The 14,581-nt window shown below is 42.2% G+C and overlaps 1 protein-coding gene across 1 annotated transcript in view; it reads right to left on the reverse strand.

The window, feature by feature from the left end:
- Positions 1–2,827: 2,827 nt before the first annotated feature.
- DNAI3 (dynein axonemal intermediate chain 3) overlaps positions 2,828–14,581 on the reverse strand; it is a 95,772-nt gene continuing 84,018 nt past the window's right edge. The window contains exons 19-23 of the mRNA XM_061186388.1: positions 12,272–12,402; positions 10,403–10,607; positions 8,822–8,913; positions 7,461–7,583; positions 2,828–2,971 (exon numbers count right to left, since the gene is read on the reverse strand). Of these exons, the coding sequence (XP_061042371.1) occupies positions 2,828–2,971; positions 7,461–7,583; positions 8,822–8,913; positions 10,403–10,607; positions 12,272–12,402 (695 nt within the window). The remainder of the gene's footprint in view (positions 2,972–7,460; positions 7,584–8,821; positions 8,914–10,402; positions 10,608–12,271; positions 12,403–14,581) is intronic.

The raw sequence follows: 14,581 nt of genomic DNA on the forward strand, positions 1-14,581 counted from the left end.
GAAAACCTCGCTTTTGTTTGAGACAACAATGCACCAGCCCCAGGTAACTCCTGTTCTCTGTAGTCCCACCTTCTTTTGCACTAAGAAGTGGCCACACCTCTGTCCAGGAGACCGAAGCAGAAGTCGGCTGGGGTTGGGAGGTGGGGGGCTGGGTTAGGAAACATGCTTCTCCTAGAAGACGACAGGGCAAACCCCCTGACCTTCTTCAGGTCTTTGCTCCAATGTCACCTTCCCAGTATGACCTACCCTGAACACTCTGTTTAACTATATACTTCAATAAAAATAAATAAATCAAAAAAATTATAGAGCCTGGTACATAGCAGGTACTCAAAACATTTTTTCTCTTTACCTTTGAGGGAACACGTGAAAATAAAACAGGGAAAATTGCTGGAGAAAGCACAGACCAGCAAGCACAAATGCCCTGGGACAGGAACATGCCTGGCGTGTTGGGTGCATAGGAGTCTGGCATGATGGGTGGTGTGATGAGGGGAGGAGAAGGAGAGATGACACCAGAGTGACAATAGAGAGCCTGACCACACGAGGGCTTGCAGGTCCAGGAAAGCTTTTGGCTCCTACTCCTACTCCTAGTGAGCTGGGAAGCCGAGGAGGAGCTCTGAGCAGAATCACAGCCTCTGGCTGCTGTTGAGAGAGACTGAAGGGCGAACCATCAGGCCACTGTGAAAATCCCAGCTGGCGATGATGGCGGCTTGGACCATGGTGGTAACAGTAAGGAAGGAGAGACATGATCAGGTTCTGGGTGTATTTTGAAGATGTAGTCAACAGAATTTGCTCACAGATTGGGCATGGATTGTGAGAGAAAGAGAGAAATGAAGGATGACATCAAGGTTTTTGCCCAAGCAACTAGAAGCAAGGTGATTGGGAGGACTGCAGGAAGCATGGGTTTTGGAGGGAAATTCAGGCACTCAATTTTGGACGTGTTTAAATATGAGATGCATATTATACACCCAAGGAGAGACATTAAGTACTCATATGAATAGACAGTGCTTGATTTTACGGGAAAAGTCCAGGCCAGGGATAGAGGTAGTATATAAAGCTGTGAGACTGGATGGATTCACCTAAGCCATAGGTGTGGATTTAAAAAAAAAAAGGAAAGAAAAAAAAGTTCAAATACAAGGATGAGCCCTGGGACATTCCAGTAATGACAGTGACATGTGCGGGGCACCACCACCTTACATGCAGGTGCTCATTTGCCCTTATAAAATGTTACAAGGTAAATACTCTCAACCTGACTCCATAGACGGGGAATGTTTCACAGCTATACGTCATCTGTCCAAAGGCACACAGATGGTTAAGTGCTACTACCTACCTGACTTTTGTGTACATACCTTTTTTTTTTTTTTAATACTTATTTATTTGGCTGCGCCGCGTCTTAGTTGCGGCACACGGGATCTTCTTTGCTGCGTGCAGGATCTTCAGTTATGGCATGTGAAGTCTTAGTTGCGGCATGTGGGCTCTAGTTCCCTGACCAGGGATCGAACCTGGGCCCCCTCCACTGGGAGCGTGGAGTCTTAGCCACTGGACCACATTTTACCTCCTCTAGCAACTTAACTTATAAACCTTGGCATTATCCTTTGTCTTCCCTTCCCCACCCAATCAGCCTTTCATTTTTATTTTCACATTAAGCTTCAGGACAGGGTGCCCTAATCTTTTACCTTGAACTATTACAACTGTCTCCTAATAGGATTTCCTGCCTTGAGACTCTCCCACTCTAATCCATTCCTTATCTTCCTGAGTATAAAGCTGATCGTGTCACCTTCCTGCTTAGCCCTTCCATTAATTCCCCATTATCTGCAAGCTCTAATCCAGCTTCTTTAGTTTGGTTTACGGGAGCCTTCACCATCTGGCTCCAAGCTGCTTCTCCAGTCTCATCTCCTGCCACTCTCCCCGCAACCCACCTCTCACGCTAGTCACTTTCCTGTGACGTTGAATCTGTTATTGAGATACATCAAGCTCTTTCACAACTCTGTTTCATACGCTGTTTCCTTTTTGTGCCCACACTGGTTAAACCTTCAGTACAACATTGACTAGAAGACATGACAGTGGGCACCATCTCGTTCCACGCTTCTGAGGAAAACTTTCAGCTTTTCACCATTAAGTATAACGTTTGTTGTAGGATTGTTTTAGATACCCTGCATCCGATTAAGGAAGTTTCCTTCTTTTTGTAATTGCAAAGAATTTATTGTTTTATCATGAGTGGATGTTGAATTTTAGTGAATGTTTTTCTGCATTATTTTGGTATCATAAATTCCCTCCTTTAATCAAACATCGATTTATTTTCTACTGTTAAATTTACCTTATATTTCCTGGATAAATCCAACATGATCTTCACGTGTTATCCATTTCTATGCGTATATTTCTGGATTCCATCTGCTAATATTTTGCTGAGCACATGGCCTGACGATCTGTGCAGTGGCCCAGTGGGAGCACTTTTTGGTGAGGCAACCAAAAGCAACCTGATAATTAGGAGCAAAGCTTGAGCTCCACTTCTGTCTGGGATTAGGGGCTCGGAATGGATGTCAGTTGAGGACTGAGGGTGGATGTCTGAAGCTCTGTATTATTACAGGAAAATGAAAATTTCATTATCAATAGCTTTTATATTCAGTATAAAGTTTAGTACATATTCAGTCCAAAAAATGGAAACAGATCTTATTGTTTAATTCAAAAGTTTTAATAGCAGTGAAATAAAAGCTTGATATGTGTAAGTAAACCTTTTTCATGTTTAGTTTTGCTAGTTCACCTTACATAAAAAATGATGAGTAAAGAAAAGTCCCACAAAGCCCTCAAAACACCCCTAGAGAAAGTTTTTCTATATCATTTCCATGTATGACATTGTCTCTTTCACTTTGATTAGACCAAGATGGATGAGGATGTCCTTTTCCAGTTCCAAATAACTCTCGTAGTCCATTTTCAATTCGGCTTCCAGTTGTTCTTTTGACTTCTGATACGTTTTCTAGGGGGGAAGAAAGCAAGTCATTTGTATAAAACTCTGGCAGCTAGAGATACCAAAGGCTGGGAAGGGGCTCTTTTTGAAACGCTGGCCCGGCTGCCGATCTCCGGAAGGGCCGTGAGGGGCGGGGCAGGAGGGCGTCTCTTGCACAGTCGGGGGGAGGGGCTGCGGGCTCGGAAGGGGAGGGGCAGAGATGAGCGGAGCGGTGTGCGCGGACTCAAGGCGTCTCCTGGCGGTGGGGCTGACCCAGTCTGCTGATGGACTGGATGTGGGCTCTCGGGGGCAGGGGCAATCCAGGCTGGCCTACAAGCTCCTGCCACTGATGGAGGGAGGAGCACGTTGAGAGGGGAGAGAATAACAATGAAGGGCATTTATTCAGCTAATTTACCCAACACCACTTGCTGAATAATCTGAGTCATCTGTTTTGTTCTTTGATCTCTCAGTGTTCGCCTGAGTACTGCTCTGGTTTAATTATTGTGACATTTTAATTGATTGTAATATCTGCTAGGGCAGTCATTACGATTTTTAAGATTTTGTTTTTTCTCATCTGTGTCTTCTTTCAGATGAACTTTAGGGTCACTTCATCTTGGTGTGTCATCCTATGTGGCTTTTGATTTTTCTCCTCTTGTCCTGTCCCCATCCTAATGTCTTCCTGTGCCTTCTGATCCCTTGTCACAAAGCCCTGTCTTTGTGGATTCCATCGAAGGGACCAGAACTGTATTTTTTTTTTTTTTTAATTTTTATTTATTTATTTTTGGCTCTGTTGGGTCTTCGTTGATGTGCGCAGGCTTTTTGTAGTTGCAGCGAGCGGGGACTATTCGTTGCGGTGCACGGGCTTCTCATTGCAGTGGCTTCTCTTGTTGTGGAGCACAGGCTCTAGGCGCTCGGGCTTCAGTAGTTGTGGCGCATGGGCTTAGTTGCTCCGCGGCATGTAGGATCTTCCCGGACCAGGGATCGAACCTGTGTCCCCTGCATTGGCAGGCAGATTCTTATCCACTGCACCACCAGGGAAGCCCCAGAACTGTAATTTATTCTAGTTTCTTTAGAGAATAATTTGCAAGAGGTATTTTCCTCTTTTGAATATTCACAGTGACTGATGTTCTCTTCCCCTTCCTCTGCCATATTCTCTCCACATGTTTGCTTTTCCCCCTCTCTTAATATCTCTGCTTTCTCAGATTCCTCATGTCTAATCATTATGACTGCTTCATAGCACTGTGAGGATTAAATGAATTATTAAATGTGGCAGGTCCTCAGAATGGTGCATGCACCTAGTAAGCACTTGTTAGCTACAATAACCAATTCACAAAAAGAGCACGACTTGATAAGGTGAGAGTAGAAAAATGTTACTCTTCTAACCTTTGTCCTTTACAACATATGTGACAGATTCTGTAGCATTTCCTATCATTTTTAGGTATTAGAAATAGTGTTGTTTTCAGGTATTTGAAGACCCAGGCCGGTCCAATATCCAAGTAAAGGCTGCCCCTTGTGGCCCCCCCTGCACTGCCCCCCCCCCCCATGCACCTCCAGGCTCTTTCTGTAGAGATTGCCTCATCCCACTTAGAAAGTCCTTTGGGGCACCTGATTTGAGCCTAGCTACTTTCAACTTTCCACCTGGCGCCAGGAAAACTCACCACCCTCACTCTGCCATCAGTACAAGTTCATTGCCCCTGGTCCTCTCTCCACCCGTCTGTCAGAGCAGTTTAAGCCAATCTTTTGCCTGCAGACTTTCCAGCCATAGGAGTCAGGTCCCTGTCCCTGAGTTTCCTAAATTCTCCGTGGACATTCTGCTCTGGCCCCTTGGTAACTCCTAGCCCTTGGATTTCTGTGGCTCAGGAAGCCTCCTGCCAGGTGGACGAGGCCAACGGTCCATCCTGGCCAGCAACCTATCTCTAGCAGTGCTTCTCTTGAAGGTCTCCTCCCAGAGTCTGGGTGGTGTTGCAGAAGTGGGAATGGGGAATACACAGCGCTCCAACACCTCTCTCCAAAAAAAAATTCCCCTTTTCCAACCTTCTTCCCCATAATTCTTGCTTCCCTTGTGTAGCCTGGAGTGTGGGTCATTGACTAGGGGTTGCAGAATTCTTTTGAATTCTTCCCTCTTCTCTGTCCCACAGAGATGATGGGACAGAGATAATGAATCATATGGAAACTGCTACTTTTCTCAGCTTCGGGTCTCCAGCTGAAATTCCAGTTAGGAAAATTCCCATTTTGTGTGCTGTTAGAGCTGTAATTACTATTATTTTTCAGTAAGTGAGCAGTATCCAGATTCAATGTTTGCAAAGAGATGGGTATATGATTTCCCTCAGATGTGTGGGTTGAAGTGCACAGCCTAATCCCTGCCAGTCGGGGTGCGCTCATGAAAACCAGCCTTGCTGGACGGATGTGTGATCGTCCCCTGCCCTCGGTAATAATACTAATAGTGGACGCTTCCTATCTGCCAGTTACTGGCTAAATGCTGTGAATATTTCAACTCATTTAATCCCCACTGCAATCCTCTGAGGTTGTTAGTTTGTTCCCATTTCCCCTATTATCAGCAGTTGCTTGTAAGGAGATACTTCTGACTAACATTAGTTATTTTTCCTTGGTGACCTTTTCATTTTCTAAATGTAACAGAGGAGCCCTTTTAAATGTATCCACTTATCCACTAGACTTATCCAGTCTAGTTCCAGAGAAAACTTGACAAGTGGTAGCTCTACTTTAAGGAGGGTACTATGTCAAATGGAAATGAAGTTACAAGAAGGTGGAAAAGTTCTGGAAACTCAAAAGCATCATACTATTCCAAGATATGATTATTATAATATTCAAGTTTTTTAAAAGTACTTCACATTGTAAATTATTTTTGGATTATCCACAATTCTATGTGGATAATTAGCTGTCACTATGCTATTTAAACACTCCTAGTAATCGATGATTGCTGGTGTAGGAAAGGGTGGCAGATTATCTCCCATGGCAGAATTTCACCCAGTGTTTGTGGTTGTGCAAAAGAACAGACCAAGACCAATTTTTTTTTTTTGTAGCAAAAGAAAACAAAAGTTAATTAATTGGTGTTCTTTTATACCTTGTCACCACTAAACAATGTTTTGAAATGATGCTCCCTCTGTTTTTGTTCCACTAATTCGTATATATCAATGTGATAATGTTAATCTATTTGCTAATGCAGTACATTAAAATATTTCCACATGCTTGTGCTTTTAATTGAGACCTAGGGTCTTACATGAGTAATTACATTGGAGGAGACTATATATTTGGCTATAAGGAAACAACAGGCGGTGATGAAATTGTTGGTGACAAAAGGGCAAGGAAGGGAATGAGCAAGAGACAAGCAGAAATATGGACTGAGATGACCTCAAGTGAGAAAGAAAGAAGAGCTGAATTCACAGAATATTTAAAGGCCCCAAATTCCAGTGGTCAAGGGAAGACCAACAGAGTGATGGAATTCACATCAAACAGAGAGGCTGAGGAAGAGGATGGGGGCTTCAGAGATTTAGGTTCCTTTTTTTGTAAATTTTTAAAAATAAATTTATTTATTTATTTATTTATTTTTGGCTGTGTTGGGTCTTCATTTCTGTGCGAGGGCTTTCTCTAGTTGCGGCAAGCGGGGGCCACTCTTCATTGCGGCGCGCGGGCCTCTCACTGTCACGGCCTCTCTTGTTGCGGAGCACAGGCTCCAGACGCGCAGGCTCAGTAGTTGTGGCTCAAGGGCCCAGTTGCTCCACGGCATGTGGGATCTTCCCAGACCAGGGCTCGAACCCGTGTCCCCTGCATTGGCAGGCGGATTCTCAACCACTGCACCACCAGGGAAGCCCTAGGTTCCTTTTTGGTAGATTTTAAGATGGATGTGTCCTGTACCAAATCCTCCCCTAGTGCAAATTTCACAGTTCTAGTTTATTACAGTAAAATTTATATCTATTTGTCTGTCTGTCTCTACACACTAGCTCCCACTTAATGACAGTTTACTATTTGTCAAGTTACCTAACTGAAATCCTTACAGTAATCCTAAAAGGTTGTTATTAGTATTCCCATTTTAAAAGCAAGAGAACCAAAGCTCAGCAAAGACACAAACCTTGCTGTGGATCTCATAGCTCGTAAGCGGTAGAGACGGGACAAGCGCCCACGCGTCAATTCATAGTCCTCTCTTTTTTGCACTGTTTTAATGCATTATTCACTAGATGTTAAAATTCTATGAAATGAAAGCATTCGAATTTGAATCTTTGTATCTATAATTGGTATTTAGATACCACTGTATCTAAAGGCCTTTGAAATAGAGAAAATTTCAGAAACTTAAATTGGGTAGAATCTTACTAGGTGTGTCCAACTGGTTGCTCTGACTCATTGTAAGCTAGGAAATCAGAGAAATGCCCCCTTGACGCCCATCTGAACAAGAGAAGAATGTAAAAAGGCATATTTTTTCTATTAAAATTGTGGAATAAGCCAAACAAATATATTCTCAATGGCATTAAAGGAAAGCAATTTTTGTTTCTGAAATTTGACTTACAACTTTTTTCTTCTCCATTTCCAGCTCCATTTCTTTCTTTTCTTCTTCCCGAATTTTTTTGCGCTGTTCTACATATTCCAGATGCTTGACTTCTCTTGCAAAGTAGTGGCTTATACTTGATACCTGTTAGAAACACAGGCCCATGAGAGGGGGACCCACATGGAAGCCCCCATGTTCTTCATGAGGCTCTGAAGAATTTCTGCTGCTTGTAAGTTATTAGCTAGATTACCTGCTTTGGGATAATGCCCACAGGCCCACTATCAGAGGAACTAGCTAATTTGGGGGCTACTGGGCTAAGGTTTAGAGGCCTGCGAATTGGGGGATGGCAGGAAAGGAGTGGGATTGGAAGGAGACAGCCACAAAAAGTTGCAATTTTGTAGGAGAAATATTCAGGGATTGCTCCCACCCCCCTTCTTTCCTTCTCACTTTTAAGACTGAGGGAAGTTTCATATCATCAAACAAACTTGGAAAACCCCGATGAGGATATCAATGGAAACCCTAAAGGGACTGGAATCAGAGCTGAGTTCCTCGTCCCCTGGAGAGTTTAGCATGTGGATGTAAGAAGAGAAGCAGGGAAGTCAGCAGAGACCTTGGGCAAGGCCACCAAGGGAAGGAAAGTTTTTTGCCTACCAGTAACTAGGGTGATATTGTTGGGACTTGCAACAGATTGCAATCTATATGTTTAATGTTGGTTGTATACATATTTATGTATTTCTACATATTGATCTTCTTTTTATAACCTAATTATTAACACTGCTCGAAACCCTTGGGTGGTGTGCATGGAGGGGCAGAATACTGCCACTTCAGACCTGCTGCCTGCAGCACACCAAGCGGGGGAAGGATGGGTGGAGGCTGGCAATGGAGAGATGCATAAAAATGTCAGCTGGGCCCTCTGGGAAAGATATCACTGAAATAAGGGTCCCACGTTTAGGTTACAACGTGAAAATAACATCTTATGATTATGAATCCCCAAATCAATTCCTCTCTGAATCTGGGCTTCATTTACTTGGCTTTTCTTTTGCTGCATGCTTGTTTTTTCCCCCTAGCTTTAAGCCATTTATCTCATAAAACAGAAATACATCCCCTTATTTTTTTAAATTTTTATTTTATATTGGAGCATAGTTGATTAACAATGTTGTGTTAGTTTCAGGGGTACAGCAAAGTGATTCAGTTATACATATACTTGTATCTATTTTTTTTTTCAAATTCTTTTCCCATTTAGGTTAACATCCCCTTATTTTTGACTGCATGATTCTTTTGTTCTCTTACAGAGCAAAAATGCTGTCATTTCTGAACATACTTCTAAAATATGCCTCAGCAGTATCTGATCACGTAAATCCTCAAAGCCAAAAGTTACTAACCTCATTGGTGGAAGGGCGACTTAGTGTCCAAGGAATTTCCAATATATGCAATGTTCCATAATAATCAGCTATGGCTATAAATTGCTGCTTAGCTGAAAGATTAAAAAAATGGGGGAGAAAAACAACTCTGCAATCAGCCACTTTAGAGGTTAAACATGTACTGTGTTTTTGTTTTGTGATTTCCCAAAGGACCTGTTGTGGTTACAATGATCTTGGCATTTTCATCAGACCTTCATGACTGGAGACCATATTAACACATAAAAGCCATTTTTCCAGTTGGTGAAATGAAGGCTGAGACCCTGAGTCTTTGTCAGCCACCCTGCTCACCCCCAATCATGTTTTCTCAGCCTCTATATAAGGAGTGTGGCTCCTAGCTGAGATTGACCCTCTCTGACTGGATCCATTGGGCAGATTTGAAAAGAAAGCAGGGACAATACATGGAAGATTTTCAAAAAAAAATCGTGATGCCAATTTTCACTAAAGACATAGTAAGGGCTAAAGGATGCCATTATCCAGATGAATTTCAAAGACACACCCAGAACCAGTTTTCTTATTATAAAAACAAATTGCTTCCTTTGATCATTTAAAATGGATATAAAACACAAATGTGTTTGAAAATTTTAATTTTCTCTCTCATCAACTTTTTTCTTCTCATTTTCAGCAGGTCTGGTTCAAATTGCTAAATCCTAGACTTGTAATCCCTGTAGGTATACAAAAGCAATGTTTTGTAGCAAAGACGGGAAAACACACTTTGGTGACACATACGGCCAAGTAGTAGTAGTCAGACTCTGACACTCTAGAGATTCTGAAGACTGTGTTTCTAAATGTAATGTTTCTTCTGAGAAAGAAATGAATAGAAAGACAACTTTATGCCTGCACATCTTTGGAAACAAAGGGAAACTTCTCTGAAATGAAGCAAATATACACTGAATTTGGGTAGAAAGTATTACTTGGGTGAAACAGAGAAATTGGGACAAAGAATATAAATTACTTTTCCATCGACACATTCTTAAATTTCTGCTTGCACTGTTATACATTATCTTTTTCCTTTTAATTAGTTTAAAAGTTATAGTTTAAAGAGATATATGACCCCACAGAGTCATTTGATCTCAAGACGGAAACTGCTTGATATGGTCCAGTGGAGGGCCATAAAGTGACAAAATATTGAAAATCTGTGACATAATGAAAAATCAAAGGTACAGAACTTATTCTATTTGGAAAAGAAGCAGCAAAAAGTAGCAAAGATTTAGGGTTCACCCTGTGATTTAGGGACCCGGAGAGGGTGAGAAGGATGTTTTTTACTGTGTGGTTCAAAATCAGCTTCTGCTTGACATATTAAAATGTGTCTCAGAAATAACTGTTGATGAAGAAAATAGTGAGAGAAACTCAGGTTGTATCCGAAATTTGAAAAGGGAAAGGAAGGGGAATGATGGGAAGGAAAGAGAAAGGGAGGGAAGAGATGGAATGGGAAGAAAGATCTTGAGAAGAAACATCAGAGGCTTTCCAGTTGAATGTCAAAATGTTCCTAAGCTAGCCCCAAAAGGCAAAATGACTTAGCTCATTCAATCAGAATTAACATACCAGAAAAGGTCCAGGGTTTGATGTACGTGATCATAGTAATACAGATGTTTTGTGACTGGGCTGGTTCATGGGTTTTCTCCAGAAGGTCCCAGATATCGATGTATCCATCTTCTCGGCCAATGTAAAAGACTCCAGGCCTTGTCAGGGACCAGTGCCCTGAGGTGTACCTTTTTGGTGCACAGGATGACTGAAGGAGGGGTCCAGTCTAAAAATAAATTTAAAAAAACCAAATTAAAAGCTTTTGTTATTATCTGAGGGATATTCACAATGATTTTTTAAAAGTAAAACTCAGATGGCTATGATCATATAAAAGATCAAACCTTCCAATCGAGCTATTTATGGTTCTAATAATCCAACTGCTGCTAAATCCCATTGCTATTTCTATGGAGATTGATGGACACCGGATAAGTAAAGATTATAAGCAAATTTTGCCTATATCTTTATTTTCCTGTCAGGTGCCTGCTCACCATGGAAAAGCTCTGGTGGGCAGGAAAAGGGAATGAAAAGTAATTCTATCTGTGAGCTGCATCCAATGGCTTATTAATATTATTTGGGAGAGATTCTGGACCACCAAAGCAACATAAGATCATCTTATCTCTTCTCTATTTTGGGGTAATTTGCCTTCTTTGGGAGGTTTTCATAGAGACTGAAGATCAGAATGTGCTCTCTTCCTACCGTCATGCTACGCCTGGGCTCATTCACCTACTTACATCTGGACTAAACTAAGCCATGGAGCTGCCTTCCACCCTTCCATACATGCAAACAAAACCCTCCTACAGGGAACAAAGAAGGTCACCAATTCATGGACTCCTTAGAGGCAACAGGCCAAACTGTTCTTGCTCAGCTCCTTCAGTTTTGGTGGATAACCAGGTTCCTGACCACTGGATGGTCTTTGGACAATCTTGGCTAAATTTCTTTTGTCTTTCTCTTTAACTGCAAAACTAATGCTTGCTTGTTGTAAAAAAAAAAAAAAAAAAAAGATCATACAAAAGTACATTGTTATAAAATAGAAGTCCTTTTGTGGATGGACACTTAAGGAGTTTTCAACTTTTTTCAATGACAAACTTGTACATATATTCACACACATTATTTTTTTGAGTATTCCTGTAAGTTAGAGTCCCAGAAATAAAAGGAAAAAAAAGTGTTAGGTCGAAGAATACATATATTACAGCTCTGAAATATATATATATACACACATACATATATATATACATACTTTTTTACAGATTTTGATAATTTTCTTTAGTAGCTCATGAGAGGGACATATCATACTGGTTTTCCCATGCCCTTGCTTCACTAGATTTTACCAGTCTTTCTAGTTTTTGGCAGTTTAGCTTCTGTCTGCCTGGACCCAGGCCCTGTCCTAATCCGGACCACTGGATTCTTGGCACTGCCTCACCTTGACCCATGCACGTCTCTGCCTGCCTGGTGACGGACCCCTTAGCTTTCCTAGTCCCACTTTCTGAACCTGCTGACAAATTGCCCGGTGCAAGAGCAGTGACAGACCCATTGCTTCTCCTTGGACTTCGTGCCATAATCAGCATCCCATCTTGTATTTTAAGCAGAGGGAAAAACATAAATCAAGGGAACTGCCCATGATATACACGGTATTTCGAAGAAAAGACTGTTTGGTTTCAGAGAACCAAAGACTTGTAAATGTTTCCTTCCCTCAGGAAAGAAAAGCAAATGGTTGTGTTTTCCAAAGGCTTGTAGTGGTTCTGCTGACAGGCTGGGGCCCAGGGCATCTGTTCCAATTTCTCTAAAAAGTGTCCCAAAGGCATTGTTATGTCAGAACGGTCTGTTATTCCTATTGTTTTTCTCAATAACAAAGAACCACACACCCACTCCTCCATTTTGCAGGCAACTTACCATAATACCTTCTTTCCAGATAGCCACGTTCCAACCCCCAACAGTGAGGATAATGTCCTTGTAAAAAGGTGATCTCTGAACGGTGTGGACACCTCCATCATGGACTGTGTAGAGGCTCACGGGCTTCTTTGCTGTTGGAGTGGAAAAGGCCATTTCACCTTTTATAACACTGTTTACATTCCTGCAATGAAGAATGGGCAGACCTCCGATGGACAGATAGGTCCCGATCAATGAGGTCCAAGAGTGGAGAACCAGAGGTCAGCTGGGGTGAATGAATCTGTCAAGGCACAACTCCTCCTCTTTTTTATGGAAAGTCCAGGGAAATTCCCATCAAGGCTACTTTTCAGGCTCAAAGGAACACTTCCTGTTCTTATTCATTCACTCATTTATTAGTCTATCAGTTAGTCAATAGTATATATTGTTAGTCAGTAAATAATTGTGGATTGTTTGTATGTACCAGGTACTGTAGGTGGACGGGTAAACAATGGTTAATAAACAATATGATCTGCCCTCTCGGACCTTACAGTCCAGTGGAAAGACAGATACTCAACAAACAAATCCCAAGGTATATAATTTAAAAAAAATGTGAAAAGTATTATGAAGTAAAAAATATCACAAGAAAGAATAACAAGGAACATTCGTAATTTAGGCTGAATGGTCAGAACAGGCTTCTCTGAAGATGAGTTATTTAGGCTTGAGTTTGGCACGGGAAGATTTTGGTGTGGAGTAGCATTCCAGACAGGAGGAATAATACACACCAAAGTCTGGAGAAGTGTTTAGTGCATTTATTATTTTGAGGAAGACAATAGGGCTGGAGTCTGATAATCCCAGGGTGAGACACAGGAAACAAATGGAGACCAGGAGAGTCCAGACCTTGCAGAGCCTTGTTAGGAAAAACGTTTAGATTACATTCTAAGTGTAATGTTTTTTAATGAGCCCTTTAGGCCTAGAAGACTATCTGATTGACATATGAAAGGATTCTCTGGTTGCTGTGGGGAGAATGGATCAGAGGCAGGTAAAAGCAAAGAGGGGACACCATGGGAGGTTTTTTTTTTTTTTTTTGGCGGTTTATCCACACTACAGCATGTATCAGCAGTTTGTTCCTTTCTTTTTTTTTTTTTTTAATTTATTTATTTTTGGCTTCATTGGGTCTTCATTGCCATGTGCAGGCTTTCTCTAGTTGAGGCTACTCTGCGTTGCGGTGCGCGGGCTTCTCATTGCAGTGGCTTCTCTTGTTGCAGAGCACGGGCTCTAGGCGCGCGGGCTTCAGTAGTTGTGGTGCACGGGCTTAGTTGCTCCGTGGCATGTGGGATCTTCCCGGACCAGGGCTCGAACCCGTGTCCCCTGCATTGGCAGGAGGATTCTTAACCACTGCACCACCAGGGAAGCCCCAACCATGGGAGGTTGTTGCTGTAGTTCTAGTGAGAGAGGATGGTGACTTGGAGGAAGGTGCAATGGAGGAGTGGATAATCAAGAAACATTTGCAAGCTAGAGTTGACAGGAGGGGTGAGAGAGATGAGTGCTGAGAATGACAGCCAGGTTTCTGGTAAGAGCAACAGGCTCGCTGTACTTTCCATTTATTGCAACTGGGAAGACTAGAGGACAAGCCGATTTGGATATTACGATGAAGGCTTCCCCGTTGCCTCTGCCCCAGGCACCAGGGCCCTTCTGCTCCCCTGGTCTGTCTACTCCGCCATGGCTTGGGTTTCCTCTCCCCGGTCCTGGCTTTGGAGCTGGCTGCTCCTCATTCCTTGCTGCCCATACCCACAAGCCCCAGGGATGGCCATAAAAATATGTGCCTGTCCCGGCCAAACCACAATGTGTGGCTATTTTATACTAAAACCATGAATTTACTCTGAAACTTATCATATTAACAGCTATGTGAAGGCTGGATTTTTTTTCTCAGAACAACAATGTAACATTAAGCAGAAAAAAAAGCTACCATAATCTTGTAAAAAGCTGATACAGTGTCAGAGAGATATTTGTCCACCCATGTTCATAGCAGCATTATTTGCAATACCCAAAAGACAGAAGCAACCCAAGTGTCCATCAATGGATGAATGGATAAACAAAATGTGGTATATCCATACAATGGAATATTATGCATCCTTCAAAAGGAAGGGAATTCTGACATACGCTACAACAGGAATGAAAATTGAGTATATTATTTTAAGGGAAATAAGCCAGTCACAAAAAGGCAAATACTGGGACTTCCCTGGCAGTCCAGTGGTTAAGGCTCTACCTTCCAATGCAGGAGGCATGGGTTTGATCCCTGGTTGGGGAACGAAGATCCCACATGCCGTGTGGTGT

The sequence above is a fragment of the Eubalaena glacialis genome, chromosome 3 (assembly GCF_028564815.1).
Source record: "Eubalaena glacialis isolate mEubGla1 chromosome 3, mEubGla1.1.hap2.+ XY, whole genome shotgun sequence".
NCBI lineage: Eukaryota > Metazoa > Chordata > Mammalia > Artiodactyla > Balaenidae > Eubalaena > Eubalaena glacialis.